An 18,413-nucleotide genomic window follows, 5' to 3' on the forward strand; every position below is an offset into this window, starting at 1 on the left:
GGAAGTCTTTAATGTCATTCAGGATTTTTTGTGTGTGTGTACAAACATTTTGATAAATTTGAATAAAACTTATTTTTAAGATGTTAACTTTCCGATATAAAGATGTTAAGTTTGATATTATGATGTCCAAACAAAGGGGGGGTTATATTGTTTCAATAAAATGTGTTTGTGCCCAATTCTTTTTTTTTATGAAAGAGAGAGAGACAGACAGACAGACAAGTGTTTTGGGGAATTTGTGTTGGTTCCTGCAGGAACCTTTAGCAATCGGAATGATGAGCAGAGAGGTGGGGGTCTGGTTCCATATGACCTGGCATAGCTGTTTTTGAATGAAGCAGATAAAGAGATATGGGAATATTTTTCATACAATAAAGTAGCCTTTCCTTGTGTATGAAAACCTGAACTGAGAAAGTTTGGAGAAGGCTTATCTTGGCAATTCTCTTTTTCGTGAGTTAACGTTGTGAGTACATAAAAAAACACTTTGCTGCTGTGATATCACTCTTACGAAGAGAGCTTTTGCATGAGCTCATCAACACTCCGTTTGCCCTGCCACTTTCCTCCAGGAACGCCCCAGGTTTAGCGCTGAATCGGAAAACAGTAATTGGGTTTTCCATGAACTGCCATTCGTTCTGATTTAGTGCTTAAAAGTGGGTTTTCCGGGGGGAAGGGCAGGGCAAAGACAGAGCCGCCTGCATCTGTGCCTAGAAAGCATGAGACAAGCAGAAAGCTTCTCAGACCTATGCTGTCTATGCATAGGACAAGCAGAAGTTGGGACAAGCTCTATGCTGCAAGTTTGCTGGTTTTGGAAAAAAGTTGGTAGTGGATAGTATTCAGCTTCTTGAGAATATGTATTTTAAGAATAGCTGCTTTCTAGTTGTGCTAGAGATACGCTTGAAAGTTTGCGTGGACAGAGATTTCAGAAGCCAGCAAGCTAGCTGAAAAAATGGGGGAGGGGAGACTTTTCTCACCTCTTCCCATGATTAGAATTTTTCTAAGATAATACAGTGGTACCTCTGTTGTCGAACGTAATCTGTTCCGGAAGACCGTTTGACTTCTGAAACGTTCGACAATCGAAGCGCAGTGGGCGGTCGGCAAATTCAATTGAGAAACATACCTTGGAAGCCGTTCGACTTCCGAGGCATGTTTGAAAACGGAAGCATTCACTTCTGGGTTTTCGGCGTTTGGGTTCTGAAACGTTCGGCTTCTGAAACACTCGAAAACCGAGGTACCAATGTATTATGTAAAATAGTAATTATTCAGATGTCATCTGCTTGAATTTATGCAGGTAATGTAATTCTGTTATCCTTGGGGATATAGTTTGGATAGTATGCAGTTCATGGTTACAAGGAGTCATAATTTGATGTAATCTGTCAGGAAGCCTACCTTTTTGAGTTATAGTTTCTCTCCTGCATCTAAGGTGGCTTGGGTGTCTAGTAAAGCAGCACATGATCCAAGAGGTAAAATGTTGCAGAAGGCTTGAATATTCCTTGTAATGTCACACTGTGTAGTGCAGCAAAACATCCTGGGTGAATCCTAATGCAAAAGTGTTAAAATTAATTCCAGACAAGTCTGGAAATAAAAATCAGTGGCACGGCCTTTATCAAGATTTCAAACAATATGCATATTATTTATTAGACACATTTTTGGTACAGTATTTTATGAGGTTGCGAAGAGCATTTTATCAACTGCAGCACACTGACCAATAACTCTTCAATTTATAATAATGCTGAAAACTTTACTCTTTCAACTCTTGGCAATATGTTCCAACTACATGTGCAACATAAAAAGGATTCAACAAGTTGCACTTTTTAAATCTTTCAAGAAAACCTAAAGTCCCATTCATATAAATACATGTGTGCAGTGTATATATTTACAAGATGTGAACTAACTCACTCTCTCTCTCTCTCTCTCTCTCTCTCTCTCTATATATATATATATATATATATATATATGAATGCTGTGTCAAAGTTCCCCCTAAGCAGATTTTCTTTATTTAATACATTTTCCTACTCCATAGGCTCAGGGTGAATTGCAGCAGCTTCTCATCCACTAGAACTTCTACATTTTTTAATCCCACCCTTCCTCTAAGAAACTCAAGATAATCTCTTGTCCTCTCTCCCTTTGGCCTCTCAACAACGCTGTGAGGTAGGTTAGGTTGAAAGATAGCAATTGGCCCACAATCCCCATAAGCGTTTCATTGGTGAAGAGGGATTTGGAATCCAGCCTCTGCTAATATAGCACTCTGTCCAGCCACCACTTCTCTATCCGCTAAGTGCTATAATTCACAGAGTAGCAATAGTCATAGTACTAGCTTCTGGTCTGCCTCTGTAGAAAAAGTCCAGGTGAGAAGATTAAAAGAACACGGTCTTTCATTTGAGGTGGAACAGCTGAGGGGTGCTGCAGTGTCAACTATTAAAGGAAGCAAAACAAAAGAGCACTGCAAGATCATGAGCTAACGGCAATATTTATAGCTTTGGTGAGCCAATGTGACGCTGCATTTTCAGGAAAGCCATGGGAACATTGTTGCTGAAGAATCTAGTCCTTGCCACTCCTCAACATTTGGTTGATAGAAGTGGGAAGAGACTTTTATAAAACCCAGTTACTGCTCTGCAATTTAGGGCTCAAATTGTGGTTCCATCCTGTTTCTTCCCCCAGCCAAGAACCATGTTTTCCACCTCATCAGTGTCTACTTCATAGACTGTTTAAATGGCTGAGCAAACTATGGCTATCTTGGTAAAACACTTCCTTTTAAGGAGAAGGAAACTTGGCATTTGTTGTCCTCTCTCTGTGTGTGGCCTTTTGAAGCAACATCCAGGAGCACGCCTTTTCATAATGCTGTCTCTACTGTGAACAACTTTGTTCCTCTCATGCCTTTTCAGGAAGCATCCTCTGCTATGGTATCAATCATCTGCAGCAAATCCTGAAATGTAGGGCGTCCCTCTGGTTTCTAGAAATTAATAGATAGTATTATTGTGAGCTGCTGATTCTTTAACTCTGTTTAAAACAATATTTTTATTAGCACAACAACAAAACAGAGGTAAAAGCTAATAATACAGTAGTAGAGAAGATTGCTCCACCGCTGCCACCTTTCCATTAATTCACCTGGTGTACTGCTCAGATGAATCACAAATAATGGGGGGAGGACAATTGCAAATGAATAAAATAAATATTTTTTAAAATAACATTAGAGACCTTCAGCCAACCCGAGTTACAGAGGGAAAATGAATGGGTAAAAAGTATGGGGATTTTTATTTTATTTCAGAACAGAGTGAAGCAAATAATTTCTCATTCTTCACTGCTATTACTAAATCATATATATCATCCTCCAACTGAGCCCAGACCTTAGAAGTATCAGTATGAATTTGCTAATAATGATAAAGGTTTTATTTTGTTAGAGGGTAACCTTTTGCATATATGTGATGTAAGCAATTCTACTTGATTCCTAAAACCATTTTTTGAAGGTGCAACGTCCTATAAGAAGGCCAGTCATTTCTTGGTGTCACGGGTTCTCTAATTACTTCCCCCTTTCTATTTTTTGGATGGTGTCTCTCTCACCTGTGCCTCCAAAGTGATTCCATCAAGTAGGGATTGCTCATTCTTACAATTCAGGAACCATGCAAATTCCACTCAAAAGGCTTGTCCACACTGGAGCATGATGCCCTCCCTGTTTCACTGTAAATGCAGGGTTTCCCCCAGTAAATGCAGGGTTCTTTGATTCTGGCCCCTTTGGAATTTCCAATGATTGTGGGGGGGGGGGGGAATAGCATTTAAAGAGGGGAAGGTCTGGGAAAACCACGGGATGCCCCTACATTAATGGGGAGACAAGTTGGTGCAAATCCAGTTTGCTCCAGTGTACAGAAACCCTGGGTCTGTACTAGATTTCTCCTTTAAAATTATATAGAATCAGGATTTTGGAGTTGGAAGGGATTCCGAGGGTCATCTAGTCCAACCCCCAGCAATGCAGGAATCTTTTTACCCAATGTGGGGCTCAAACCCACGACCCTGAGATTCTTAATGCTGTTACCAACTGAGCTATCCTGCCTTCTTTTCTTGCTTTGTTATTTAGCCTTGATTGTTCTCTGCCTTCATAGTTAAGTATAAATCATTCCTATATTGTATATCAGGGATCACATGGAGATGTACAACTAAAATATAAGGTACTGTACCTCATGCCAGCACAACAACATCACATCATAAATATTCTTAGATGCTAACTTTGGGCGAAATAGACGGTGTCCTTGGCTAATCATAGTCACTACTTCATAGTTCGTGTTTGTCTCAAAGGGCATTTTGCCTTCAGTAAATACTTCCCACATGAGAACACCTGAAAAATTAAGAGACACAAAAAAGACTTTTAGGCTGATTACCAGAGAGATGTTATCTAAACTAGAACACGCATGTATCTGTCGTGGCAAATATGTTAATAGGAAATAATTCCTAATAAGAGACTTATTGTCCCTTATGCCTGTCGGTCCCAAGTCTTCTAAGATAATTTAGAATTGACACTGGAACAGTAAGAATGAGAATAAGCAATATGGAGAAAAATTAGTTGGACTAAAGAGATGAATTATGTGCAACATCTCAGAGAAGGTTTGATGGCCTATTCATACAACCATGACTATCACGTGATGTTTTGGCTTATCGGATCTTCAGAAATCCCTCTCAAAGAGTGCTGTGAAAGGGGCTGAGACCCTTGAAGGTAAAAAAGGTCACCTGGCATCATAGTGATGTCAGGTGATTGATAAATGGCTGTTTCTGCCCACCTGTCAAACTTGGTCCATAGGTGGCAGGTGAGATAACAATCTGGCCCACTAGCCAAAGTGTTCTCCACCCCAGTCCTAAATAGTAAAGCCAATAGTAATAATACCGCCACATTTAAAATAGAATAAAAACATTGCCACCTTACCAAAAGACCAGACATCTGACTTGCTGCTGAACCTGCTATAATTAAAAACCTCTGGGGGACACCACTTCACAGGAAACTTAGCACCTGAAGAGCTTGTGTACTGGTCATCAAGCACATACCTAAAAAAGGAAAACACTATGATTCCTCCAGTCTGAAACCAGCCCTAGAAGCCCATCAAGAGGTAAGTGTTCACACCTCCATCTAGTGGCTACTTGTAAACTTCACAAACATCATTTGAAAGTATTAACTATGGAACTAATATTTAAATCTGCAACAACTTGTAATCTGTACTTGTACTCGCATTTACTGGTCACATGTATTAGGAGCAGTCAGGAATTTGACAACTGCAACCCTTTGCTCTCTCTTTTTTTTTTTTGCAATTTCAGGTATGCAGCTGCTGCAGGCCTCCCATCTATGAGTGGAAAGACTTCTGAATCTACCAGTCACAATGACATTATCTGATTCCCCCCCCCCCCACCGCCCTCGGGAGTCTTTCAAAGCTTCATTTGGCTTGATAGACCGCAAGATATGCAGGCTCAATCTAGGTACAAATGCCAGCTCAGTCTAGGTACAAATTCCAGTCCCCTTGTAATTTTCACATTTGCCCATGCAAAATGCATCAGTTCCACTTAAATTCCAGGGGCCAGTACCTTGTCATTCCGAAGTCAGACACTTTCACCACCCCTGATTCATTCACTAAGCAGTTTCTAGCAGCCTAAGGGAAAACACAGGCATGTTATTATTCACAGTGACGATACAGCCAGATAAGAATGTGCTAAGCTTAAATTTTGAAAACTGCAACTGTGCAGAGGCAACCCTAGCACACCTCAAATGGCTGCCTCAGGTGGAGGCATATTTTGGATGCCATTGAAGGCAGCAGAATGAGAGGCAGGCGTATTTTCAAGGGACAGGAGCTGTAGCAAAGATTACAAAAAGGGATTGTAGACCCAAAAAAAATTATTGCATAATAAGCTCTCGTTGGCCCAATCCCAAGTTCAGCTAGGACTGAAGTGGCTTTCATAAAATACTTCAGCCAACTGAACATCACATACTGATATTTGGGGTGGCTAAAAATGGTAGGTAGCTTTGGTGCCTCATTCTCACACGCAGATACGCCTGTCTGAAATTAGTCCCCAGTCTGAAAATCTCTTGAAGTTTCCACATGAAAGCATAAGAAAAATAAAAAGCTAACTGTTCCCTAATTATCTGAGAGTCAAAATAACATATTTATTACAGTAGTTACATTTGTATCCTGGCCCATGTCCAAAGATCTCAAATGAGTGCCATGCACGACTCCTGAGCAGGAGTTTGGCTACTATTCCAACAGAAAGCAATACTTAATGATGAAGACAAACAATATCAGATGTACCAGGGACTCTTAAATCATCAGTGACTGTATCCTGTAGCCTATGCCGGCATGGGGTAACCAAATGCAAAGAAAACCAGGATACTAGCAGAGATGCCAAAGTAAGAATTTTGGCAAGTGCAACTCATCATGCAGGGTAAAGCATATGCCAGTGGTTTCTAACCAGTGTGCTATGGCACTGGTTGAATGATGGTCAGGGGTGCTGCGGGCAACACTAGCCTCTGTTCCTCTTTCTTTCCCTCCCTCTTCTGATGCCCTCTTGTGTCTCCACCTCCCCAAGGCTTGCACAGCTGTTTATTGCAGCAGCCCTGGTTATAAGCTCTGCAGACGAATTGTGCCTCTGGGAGGCACCTCTCTTTGGGGCGAGGGGGGGCAGCTCAGAGACCAGGGACGGCAACAGCGGCTCCCCAGAGGACTCCCAAGGAGAGGGGGGAGGAGAGGAGGCTGAGGGAACACTCCACAAGGGAAGGTGTTCAAAAAAGGGTGAGAGGCTGCCGGCTCTGCAGGCAAGGGGTGACATAACTGGGCTCCTGAGTCCCACAGGAGTGCTGAAGAAAGAATGTAGTTGTGGTTAAGGGAGCCATGGACTCAAAAAAGTTGAACATCTCTGGCATATGTTAAGCGGTAAGAATCCTGCCTTCCTTTCCCTTTGGGTCATCCCAACTGAGTAAGACAATATTTATAAACCACCAAAAACAGAGGCATTCTGAACACCGTTTCCTTAATAATTACGTTTTCTACATGAAGCAAAATATAAACACTCTTCATTACATTATTTACCAGATCTCTGTGAATAAAGCTGTTTCTCTCCAGGTACTCCATCCCTTCACAAACATCCTGGCACATTGTCAGCAGATGGTCTTTAGTAAAGTGTCCACGTCTTTGCCGAAGGTAATTCAGAAGGCAGCCGTGCTCCATGAACTCTGTCACTATGTAAATAGGTCTCTGCTGGGTGCAGACACCATACAGCTGGACTAATTTTGGATGGGTCAACTTCCTGAAAGGAATTAAAATCCATATATTTAATTAAGACAGCTGATCGCTCAGCAAAGGCAATTCAATAAAGCTGCCCGAACTATTTCTATCCCAGCTGGTCACTATGACTTTTACAAATTGAGCCTTTTCAGCCAAATGGTGGAACAAAAATACTTTAAATAAATAGAGCTGCATGCAAATATCCTAGGGAGAAGATACATAAGGACCTGGCTCTTTAGGGTTTTAAAAGTAAAGCCTAGCACCTGTACACATTCCTTACATCATCACTTTAGCTTCTTCTATGAAGTCCTCTTCGTACATTGCACCTTCTCGGATTGCTTTGATGGCCACTTTATACTGCGCTCTCCATTTGCCAAGGCGCACCACGCCGAAAAGACCACTGCCCAACTCTCTCATGAAGGTGAGCTCGGCAGGATTGATCTCCCATTTCTCTACAAGGGAGGAAAATAAAACGAAGGTGTTCAGAGGAAGACAACGCTTATGCCTCCCTGGTTCCCTTTTTTCTTTTTCTGAAAGAGACTCAGCCAAAACCATTATCCATCCTTTCCCACAACCAGAGAACTTTGGCACTCACTGCAGGATCCCCACTTCTCATTCTCAAAGCCTTCCTTAAAAAATGGATAGTTGGGACATCTTTCTCAAACAAGGTGACTCCACAGCAACTGGATCTTCAGGAATCCTCTCCGCTCAACAGGTTCTTGTACATTTTTTTTTAAAAAAGAATCTGCAACTTTTTATACCTAAGCTCCCAACCTTCTGATACAGTGGTACCTCAGGTTACAGATGCTTCAGGTTACAGACTCTGCTAACCCAGAAATAGTAGCTTGGGTTAAGAACTTTGCTTCAGGATGAGAACAGAAATTGAGAGGCAGTGGCACGGTAGCAGCAGGAGGCCCCATTAGCTAAAGTGGTACCTCAGGTTAAGAACAGTTTCAGGTTAAGAACAGACCTCCAGAGCAAATTAAGTTCTTAACCCGAGGTACCACTGTACAGACAAATCTTTCACATGAGACATTTTATTGAGGGCTTGCCCAAGCACTTTTCTGCTTGACTGATGCTTTCTAGGCAGGGGTCCAAGCAGTATCCCCTCTTGTCCCTGCTCCTTTCCCCATGGAAAACCCACTATTCAGTTCTAAAGCAGAGCAAACGTCAATCAAGAGAAAACCCGGAGTGCAACAAGAGGAAGGTGTGGATAGGCCACAACCAACAAATGTAGATTGTGTACTGTAATCCACTTGCCCATTCTCTCATGAGGATCTAAATCAGGACTGCGGCAGGGGCAAAGAGTTAAAAAACAAACAAACCCACCCTTCATGCAGTGGTCCTCATCCAGATTGCCCCATCCCATGGCTGTTATTTAGTCAATTAAAAACAAGCATGTAAGGGCCATCACATGACTGTCATGTCTAATTTCATCAACCGTAGGCTTACAGAGTTGAGAAGATTTTTCAGCACTGCAGATGTTGAACTATCCGTTACCAAGAACATAAGAAGATACTCAATTTCAAACAAAATTGCCTCTTTGTTGATTTACAGAATGTGAGCCCCACACTTTCAAAATAAATCTTTCGTTCTGTAGGTGTGTAAACATACCATAACTGAATCCTGCCGTGGTTGGGGAGGGCTTCACCTTTGGAGTCACTGGGTATCGTAACCTTGTAACAAGACCTGAAAGTTTGGGGAAATCCATATGGAGACTACATCAGGAATTAGGAAGGGTAGTAATGTAGTCCTGCTGTTATTAGCGCTTACCATGATATTGGGTTGCCACATTTTTGTTAAGATGTAATTATGTTAAGATATAAAACAGTGCTCTCAGAAGCTTAAAAAATTAGGAGCAGCCTGCAGTTAAGAATGTTAGAGGGTATAGCACACATTACAAGGATAATTTGGAACCACGAAGGTTAAAAAAAGGAGGGGTACAGAATAACAGTTTGCATTCTTGTGCAAATACAAAAAGTATAGTATCCAGGAAAAACACCCTAGTTATTATTTAAAAACTAAAAGTGTACATCTAACTTGTTTCTTGAGCAGCAGACCACCCCAATTTTTGAAACTGAAGGGAGTTTTAGGGGCAAAGTGTGATACTTGTTTCTTGAGCAGCAGACCACCCCAATTTTTGAAACTGAAGGGAGTTTTAGGGGCAAAGTGTGATACAGCATGGAATATTACTGTAAAACATCCAAAAAAAACCAATGGGTACGGAGGGTTCATCTGGACTTCCTTTCGGATCACATTTCTAGGCACACATCCACACTTTCAGTCACAGCACTTTTTTCTTCTTCTTTTGCCCCAGCACTTTCCCCATGAAAACCCACTCTTTGCTGCTGAATTGGAGCAAACAACAATCCGTGGAAAACCCGAATTGCTATGTGTTCTGATTTAGCATTAAAGAGTGGGTTTTCCTACAGAAAGTGGCAGGGGTGGGGAGTGCTCAGACACAGAGCTTGAAAGTGCAGACCTATGCAGTGGGCGATAGGCTCTCTAGCTAGGAAGATGTACTTGTCTCCCGAAGTTATACAAGCAGATTGTTAAGCAGCATTCATTCAAGTGATAAGAAACTTGGACTCATTTACCTGCAGCATTGTGTTTATGATACTCAATTAGCTCAGGAATGGAGTCAAATAAATGTTTTTCAGCTAGGTAGTACTGCTTTTGTGATGTCATCGTTTCTTTTATATGGTAGTGTCTTATTCCAGATAACCCTTCTCTAAAAACAACAATAAGAATAATTTGGTTTTTCATTTACACTGCACATAATTATGTTACGTATCTTGGTAATAAAGTATTTCACTAAAACATTTACAAGTGTTTTTCAATCAGTAGAGTAATTTAGGAACAAACTTTGCCCTGAAACTGTTAACTGAAGTAAGCTGCTACAGAACAATTACAGTCTTTGCCTTTTTTGTTCACAACGATTGTGAAAATCTAGTCCATGCAGCTACAGTAGAAGTAGGCAGGTAGCTTAGGCACAAGCACTCATATATGTGTGAGACCAACACTGCAAGCTAGTAAAGTTATTCAGTCCACCCCAGGCTTCTAATACCAGCATTTTTAAAATTCAAATTGAGAGAGAAGGAAGAATAAGAAGCAACATTAAAGAAAAAAATACATTTCTGGTGAACTTTACAGCTACGTATATATTTCCGATGATTGTTTCAGCGACTTACATAAAGTGTGTCCTTGGTATGTGCAGAGGCAATGCACAGGATCCATTCTGAGGCTTAAGTGAACAAGGAGGGTCCCTCAGAAAAATGGAGGTAAGGGGCTGAGGGGATGCCTCACAGTTTCATGGGAATTTGAGGTCAGCAATTACAGATGTGGATGAGACTTTGGGCTGAAGTCAAGAGAAGCTCTGACTTTAATGTGGGTGGTCATATAGCCCATCAGAAATTAATTTAGAGACTGTTCCCACCTTCTTAATTATTCTAAACTTCCATTACCAAAGAAGAGGCCAGTTCCAACTAGCTAGGATAATAAAAACCAATCCTAGGACATCATTTGATCTAATTTAGTTGACGTAATGACCTGTTTGGATACATGAGTGGAGGAACACGTTTCAGCTTACTTCTACAGAAAATATTTGATGATAAAATGTGATTTGTCTTAAAAGAGGAAGCCAGATGTTTATATACATACAAGCAACAAAATTGTCATGGGGGGGGGGAGCGGTATAGTCTGTGGATTGAGCAACTTACCCTCCAAATTTTGCATAAAGGGATACTGTATATAAACCTGGTTGACTAGAGTCCCTCACCATGAAACCACCTTCTTTATCCTAAAATCCAATAAAAAAAATGAAAACTTCATTCATCAAACTTTTCCTATTTGAATGATTTATGATTCATTCAAGCATATGAAATTAAGTTGCTTTAAGTTTTTATGTTGTACTTAGAAACATTATAAAGCAAATGCTCACTTCATTTCTTAGGAGTTGTTCAGCTTTGCTTCTGTTTAGATTTCGACAGTACCATCTAAAGAGAAAAGGGGGGGGGAATCAAAAGCTGTAATATGTTAATTAGGCTTGCTGACTTTGGATGTGACATCTGTAGTATGGCCATGTTTATACTCTAAAAGCATAACAGGGAACAGATCCAGTTCAGACATCCTGCTGATCCCTTAACCATGCTTAAGATTTTGGGAATAGGTTATGAGCTCCTTTCCCATGCCATTATTCTATCTTCTGTGTTTATTCCCTATAAATGCATACAGAAATACATACACCACATTTCTGTTTACCATGGTTTAGTGTTAAATATGTGCATTGTTAGAAAACGTTAATGCTAACCAGATTCTCTCTCAGTTAATAAAGGAGCATGATTAAGACAGACAAGGAAAATGTGTGGGAATGTTTGTGCTGAAGAAGTGTGAAGGGGGAGCTCAAACCACAAACTGCTTTTAATATCTTAATCATGGTAAATAAAATAGCGGTGTTATGTCTGTAACAAGTCACAAGGAGTTCTGAATTAGCTTTATTTTCTTGTGGTGTGTACTCATATATGCATATATCCATTTTTCTTAATGTAAAATGTGGTGCGGCCCTTAGCTACTTTACAGTGTTGATTTTCTGTGAATAAAGAGGGTAGGTACCAGTAGGTGTTTTACAGAACAACAGCTTTTATGAAGTTTGAACAAAGGTGTTCATTTTTAAATGTTAGCTTACTCTCAATCTGGTGAAAGAAGAATACTGTAGAAGAGGATGTCAGAGCTCACTTGATTCAGCCAATTATTTTTATGCAGTTGCCAAAATACATACAGAAGTTTTTGCTCCCGGGTATTACATTTAAGAATTTACTTACTCATATTGATCTAGACTGTTGGACTTCTTTCCTGTTACATAGTTGCTTGGAATATATCCTTTGCTTCTAGAAGTGACCAAAAGAAACCCATGCTTAGAAAACACATATTATAACAATGTCAGAGTAATAAACTTGCATTTATTTATAAATTCCACAGTCATCTATCTAGCCCACACAGGGTATTCAAAGCAATGCACAGGATAATAAAGAACAAATTACACACACACACACACACACACACACACACACACACACACACAGAGAGAGTTTATATATATATATACAACAGTTTGCTTTCAACATATGTATTAGTGCTACTAACATTCGTCTTAACCAATGTTCATCTCATTGTAAATCAAGAAATTAATGTGAACTCTTATTCCCAGTATCTTTTAAAATATATTCTTTATAGCATGTTGAAGGTGCATCAATCAAATTCTGGATCCATCTATTTAATCTTCATGATAAACACAGAAGGCAGCATGTTGAGTGGAGCACTTATTGCACATATTACACTTTTGCTGAAGGAACTGGTACATGCTCAAGGTCTGGTTGCTAGCACACAAAGCCCTAAATAACTCAGGGCCAAGTCACCTGAAATACCACCTGTCCCTTTACAGATGCTTAAATCACGCGGGGAAATTCTACTTGTGGTACCACACCCTGCTGAATATGACAGGATAATGACCTGAAACCAGGTATTTTCTGCTGTTGCCCCTATACTATGGAACGCCCTTCCCTCTGCCCGTTAAGTTGCTTCAGATGTATTGGAAATACATCTCTTTTTCTCAAGGATTTCCCTGACCCATGTGATCAGACTATGTTTTATGTGTCTGAATTCCTGCTTTTATACTACTGTTTACTGTTTTATGCTGTATTTTTATTTTAACAGTATTATTTTTATGTTTTACATCACTTAGGAGATTTTTAAATATTAAACAGTAGATAAATGGAAATCATGGACCCACATGCCCCTCCCTCCGGAGACATTTTTAGTCATATCTGGAGGCACCATCCCTTGACATTTGTGCCATAGTTATTTATTTTAAAATTATAGTGTGTGTGGTTTGTTTTTTAAGTTTTCTGTGCTTCCAGAAGCTTCAGGTCAATGCCTTATGAAAATATACAATCTCTAACTACCATTCTAGAGAGCAGGCAAAGTGGTGAGAACAGCAGTTATAGATCATTATCACTTTATCAGGCATTGACGGGAAATTACAGGAAGAAGAGCAGAAGATCTTCCTTCTCTCTTGCATCTGTATTGCAAGCAAGGAGTGGGGTGAAGGAAGCTCCCTTCTGCACCATATGATAGAAGTCTTCTTTGTGCCAGCGCATCAGCAAACATGAATCCATTCTTAGGTGGTGGCTGCCTTCAGGCAAGTTCCTGGAATGCATGCATGCAAATGTGTACACAGGCATACTGGCACACAACCTTTGGAGGGGTGCTGGCTCTTGAGCGAAAAAAAGGTTGGACACCCATTCACCAACAATTAAAATGTTAATAATGGCCATCATAATGTAGTTACATCAATTGGAATCATTGTACCATCCATTTCTGGCAGTATTAAAAAGCTGAAATAATGGTCACATTCCTTACCCATATTTATCTCTTGCTTTCCACCAATGAATGTCATTTTTTTCAAGGATGGTATATTCTTGACCCCTTTCCAATCTCAAGTCATGAGGTTCTGTGGGCTGAAAGTCATACATGGCTACTACTATTTCTTCCTCTTCCTCCTCTTCTTCCTGGGGAACAGGGGGTGGGGGCCTTCTCTGAAAACGAAACAAGGTATTAGAACTATTTTCACTTAAAGATTCTAATCGTTTTATTTAATCAAGGTTATTGTTATAGGTGGGGGGGGGGCTAAATGCCTGGGTTTAATAAATGTCAGACTTTAATTGGAACTGGTTTGTTAAAACAGGATGTCAGACCCTTCTGTCTTAAGACAGATCAGTGGGTTTTGTGTGAGACCAACTTCAAAGCTCTTGGAATTAGCATAAGTAAAAACTAATTAAGTCAGGCAGACATCTTAAATGGATACACCTCTTAATCCTGGAAAAACAACATGAGTTAAGTGTTAATTAAGTCACAACCAATTTCCTTGGGAGGAAACCTCTTGGGGGGAGCGAGCCATTAAGATAACAGAAGGTTAGCACAACTGTGTTACAAAAGACCTGGGCTTAGGTTAGCAAGTTTAGAACAGGTAGGATGTGCCCTTTCTTTTTTTGCGGGGTGGGGGGGGGAGGCAAGCAGCAGGGTGTGGGTGTTTGGTTGTTAAGAATTAGCTTGGGAGTTTTGACACAAGAGACAGAAACCTGTTTGCACAGATCTAGCATAAGCATATGCCTGTGAATACTAGCATTTGTATGGAAATACAGCATACTGATCTCAGTGGAATATTTAAGCATAGCATGCAGTACAGCACATGACAGTCGGGGTATAATGATATGTTGCCTCAGCAGATACACGTTTCCAAACATGTGTTTGCTGAGTCCCTTAGGAGTTGGAGCTTTTACTCAGACCCCCATTGGATTTGGATTACCTATATTTCAGGTTGTATTGCAACCTGAAATATATAATTCCAATTATAATAGTACAGAACTGAATGTAAGTTAAAAGCATAAGACAACTCCTGCTGAATCAGACCAAAGACCCATAAAAATCTTACAGTGAACAGCCAGATGCTAATAGGAAGCTCAAGCAGTACCTGAGGACAACACTTTTTTACTTGCGATCCACAGCAACTCAGAGATACAGCCATCAGACTTCCAACCATTAACTCTTATCAGCTATAACTGCTTAGAACTCTGAATTCTCTCCTTACCTTACTTTTATCCGGCATTGATGGAGGCAAAGTCTTCATACCTAAAACAAACCATAGAAATCACAGAGTCTGAACTTAGAGGTTATCTGTTAAAGGCTTAAGTATATAACATTAAGATTTATGAAAGATCAGAATGGTTGCACTTCCCCTAATCATATCATGTTGCTGATTGATTAACCATTAGAAGCGGTTATGGATTAACCAACACAGGTGGAAGTGAGCCACGGGATTTCACACACTCTTCCCCCCCCCCCCACTTCTGATGTGCAAATTTTCCACACTGGGTCTAACCCATCAAGTTAATTTGGCATCAACATTAACCATCACTGTGATTCAAAGCAGAATCTGAAAATGTGTATGGTGACACTGTATGGTTTGGTGTGCTGACCATGCTGTTAGAAGAATCGTAGAGTTGGAAGGGACCCCAAAGTCCCTAAGACCCCGGGTATAGAATGGTATATAAATTCAATTAATATTAATAACAACAACAACAACCACAGGCAGTAGCATTTTAACAGGAATAGGAACCTTTATGGAGGTGGCAGCAATCACCCTGGTTTTAGTATGAGTCTAAGTAGGTCCATAAATAGTACACAACAGGGATGGTCTTAAGGTAGATTGGGATCTGCTGACATATCTCTGGGTGATTTGCACAAGACTGGCAAGACTGAATGTCAACTATTAAACACAAGGGTTGCCAAAGCTGCATCCTTATGCATGGCCGCAAAGTCTATGAACCTTCCTGCTCACAACTGCTTTCATCAGAGGTATCGTGTACGACGCCATGGACCCGGTGCGAGGTGCATGTGTGTGACATTAGGCACACTACATGCATTATGCATGCATCATCGGGAGGAGGTTGAGCGCGGAGCCCAGTGAAGAGCAGTTTCAGTGGCCGGCGGCTCCTCCTCTCTCGTGTTCAGGAGAAGCCAGCCACAGATATGGGGGAAGAAGAAGAAGAAGAAGAAGAAGAGGAGGAGGAGGAGGAGTAGTAGTCTGGATTTGATATCCCACTTTATCACTACCCTAAGGAGTCTCAAAGCGGCTAACAATCTCCTTTTCCCTTCCTGCCCCGCAACAAACACTCTGAGGTGAGTGAGGTGGAGAAACTTCAGAGAAGTGTGACTGGCCCAAAGTCACCCAGCAGCTGTATGTGGAGGAGCAGGGAATCGAACTCAGTTCACCAGATTACGAGTCCACTACTCTTAACCACTACACCACACGCTATAGGGTGAATACACCTCAGCCCCAGAGTTGGTGCCCTTGGCTTTCATTATAAGCTGGCAAAGATCATTACCATCTACCTGCCTCCAAAAGTACGTCGAGGGACACGCTTCCCATTTCCTCTTTTATTTTTTGAAAGTTCACATTGGAACCAGAGCAGCTGAACATAAAGAGAAACAATTGAGAGGAGAGGAAGGGGAGCAATATGGGAGGCTGTGAGGAGGGAAACCGAACAGATGGGATAAATAAATAAAAAGTTAAAAATTGTCCAGTAGAACCTTAGAGACCAACTAAGTTTGTTCTGAGTATAAGCTTTCGTGTACATGCACACTTCTTCAGCTACACACAGATGGGGTTAGATTCCAACACAGCAGCAGCAACTAAAAAGCTTCCCCACTACCACATTAAATTGCTGAAGAAGAATGCTTGGCCTGGTGAGCTTGGTTCTGATATGGATCAAAAAGTCTTGGGCTGAAAATGTGCTCAGAGATTTTGACTCTTAATTATTAGTGTATGTCTGCCTACCTGAGCCACTAGTTTGCAACTTAGCTCCAGTTGGTGTACTTTAGGGTTCTGGGATATGAGGGTGCAGATTGTGCAAGCCTGAAGTCTGGCCACCCTGGTACAATGAATACAAGCACTTACCGTTTTCAAAGAGGTTATATTTTTCACATCCAGGTGCTAATTTTTCTGTTTGTCTGCAGCACTGATAGATTCCATCTGTCCAGAATTTAGGGTGGTACTTAACCATTATATTGTTGTTGTTCTTTATTTCTACAAAAAAGTAAAATGCCAACATTTCAGGCCAAAATGGCAATGTTTTGTTAGTAATTCAATCTTCTAGCTTCAGCACTGTTAATATTTTAGCCTAAGGGAACCATCCTTATTGACACATTTCCACTCTTCAGAGATTAAGTACACCTGAACATCAAAAATGCCACCAAAATAGAAAACATCTATGCAAACAGGCATTATTCAGACATTATTAAAAGTCAAATGATCTACCATATCATTAACGACCAAATCATCTATGGTAAAATGAAGTTTTGGACTTTGATCCGAGTACTTCCTTATTTTGGGATACATTTGTGTATACATTTTGGGATACATTTGTGGGATAAAGTTCTTTTTATTTTTTTTGGCTTTGCTGCTCTCATAATCCAAAACATAGTAGATAAAGTGGGGATTCTGCACAGTCAAAGACTGTAAATTATGCCTCAACCTCTACTTGAAATTTATATTGAGTTTTAACTATCACGGCTTCTCCCAACGGATTCTGGGAATTACAATTTAGTGAGGCGCTGAGAGTCCTCCATTAGAGATTCCTACTTGCTTACAGGCCCACAATTCTTAGGATGGAATTAGATGTTACTCAGCACCATAGCACTGGGAGTCCTATTTTGGCCCCATAACGTACGCATGGGACAAGGACTGGCAGGGCAACTACAAGAGAGAAAAAATCAATGGGTAGAGGTGCTCAATCCTTTGTCCACTGATTCTCTCCTGCAAATACCCTTCAGCTTTAAAAATAATTCCCTCAAACAGTCTTCAAGATCATAAGAAGACCCTAAGACGACTGCAGGGAAAATGTTTGCCCTTGAAGAAGGCTTTTGCTGGTAGACGCAGGAAGGGTCTAGCAGCTCCTTATCTCCTGCATGTACCGTGCTCCAACATTAGCATTAACCAAAAGGGAAGTGTTTAAGGAAGATGCATTTGATGGTATCTAGATCTATTCTTAGGGTTCCCAAGAAGAGGGAAATAAGCGTTGAAGATGTTGTAATATTATTTCTTATGAAGACAAGACTTGTACAAGTAGTTACAGTCCCCTTCTCACTGTTCTACCCTGCATAGTTTTCAACTGACTTCTCCCTCCCACCAAGAAATATATCACTAGAAATGCGCAAATTGCTATTTTCTGTTTTTAATTAATGCTGGCTGGGGGTGCATCAGTATGTACATGTGAGGAAGTTCTTTGTTAGCCTTTTAGATCAGGGTTCTTTCCTTCTCTCCACTCATATGCAAATGTTATAAACAGCTGCAGTTACCTTCTTTCAAGTTCCTTACCCACTGATCTCTACTGTATGCAGTGGGAGCAAAAATATAAAGTGTGCTGTTTTCATACACAACCTGGAAAGGACGAAGAAGAGAAAAGTTATGATAAGAGTGGCAATATTGGCTGTGCTATATTGACTATACAGCTCATATCTCCTCAATAAGTGCAAAATTTGTGCTTGGGATACATAACAGACTGGACCAGTAAACTAATGCTCAGTTCTGTCAGGATGAAGGTACTGTTTCTG

The 18,413-nt window shown here is 40.6% G+C and overlaps 1 protein-coding gene across 4 annotated transcripts in view; it reads right to left on the bottom strand.

Moving 5' to 3' along the window:
- Nucleotides 1–1,952: 1,952 nt before the first annotated feature.
- The window catches only part of TEC (tec protein tyrosine kinase), a 49,509-nt gene continuing 33,048 nt past the window's right edge, over nucleotides 1,953–18,413 (bottom strand). For 3 of the 4 annotated variants that reach the window (XM_033159756.1, XM_033159754.1, XM_033159755.1), the window contains exons 4-18: nucleotides 18,159–18,240; nucleotides 16,759–16,887; nucleotides 14,890–14,930; nucleotides 13,662–13,837; nucleotides 12,065–12,130; nucleotides 11,185–11,239; nucleotides 10,964–11,043; nucleotides 9,842–9,975; nucleotides 8,859–8,933; nucleotides 7,525–7,696; nucleotides 7,050–7,266; nucleotides 5,554–5,618; nucleotides 4,904–5,022; nucleotides 4,164–4,321; nucleotides 1,953–2,944 (exon numbers count right to left, since the gene is read on the bottom strand). In XM_033159756.1, the coding sequence (XP_033015647.1) occupies nucleotides 2,873–2,944; nucleotides 4,164–4,321; nucleotides 4,904–5,022; nucleotides 5,554–5,618; nucleotides 7,050–7,266; nucleotides 7,525–7,696; nucleotides 8,859–8,933; nucleotides 9,842–9,975; nucleotides 10,964–11,043; nucleotides 11,185–11,239; nucleotides 12,065–12,130; nucleotides 13,662–13,837; nucleotides 14,890–14,930; nucleotides 16,759–16,887; nucleotides 18,159–18,240 (1,641 nt within the window). In that variant the 3' untranslated portion in view covers nucleotides 1,953–2,872. Of the gene's footprint in view, nucleotides 2,945–4,163; nucleotides 4,322–4,903; nucleotides 5,023–5,553; nucleotides 5,619–7,049; nucleotides 7,267–7,524; nucleotides 7,697–8,858; nucleotides 8,934–9,841; nucleotides 9,976–10,963; nucleotides 11,044–11,184; nucleotides 11,240–12,064; nucleotides 12,131–13,661; nucleotides 13,838–14,889; nucleotides 14,931–16,758; nucleotides 16,888–18,158; nucleotides 18,241–18,413 lie in introns of those variants that run through there. The other variant, XM_033159757.1, reaches the window with a different exon arrangement.

The sequence above is a fragment of the Lacerta agilis genome, chromosome 9 (genome assembly GCF_009819535.1).
Source record: "Lacerta agilis isolate rLacAgi1 chromosome 9, rLacAgi1.pri, whole genome shotgun sequence".
NCBI lineage: Eukaryota > Metazoa > Chordata > Lepidosauria > Squamata > Lacertidae > Lacerta > Lacerta agilis.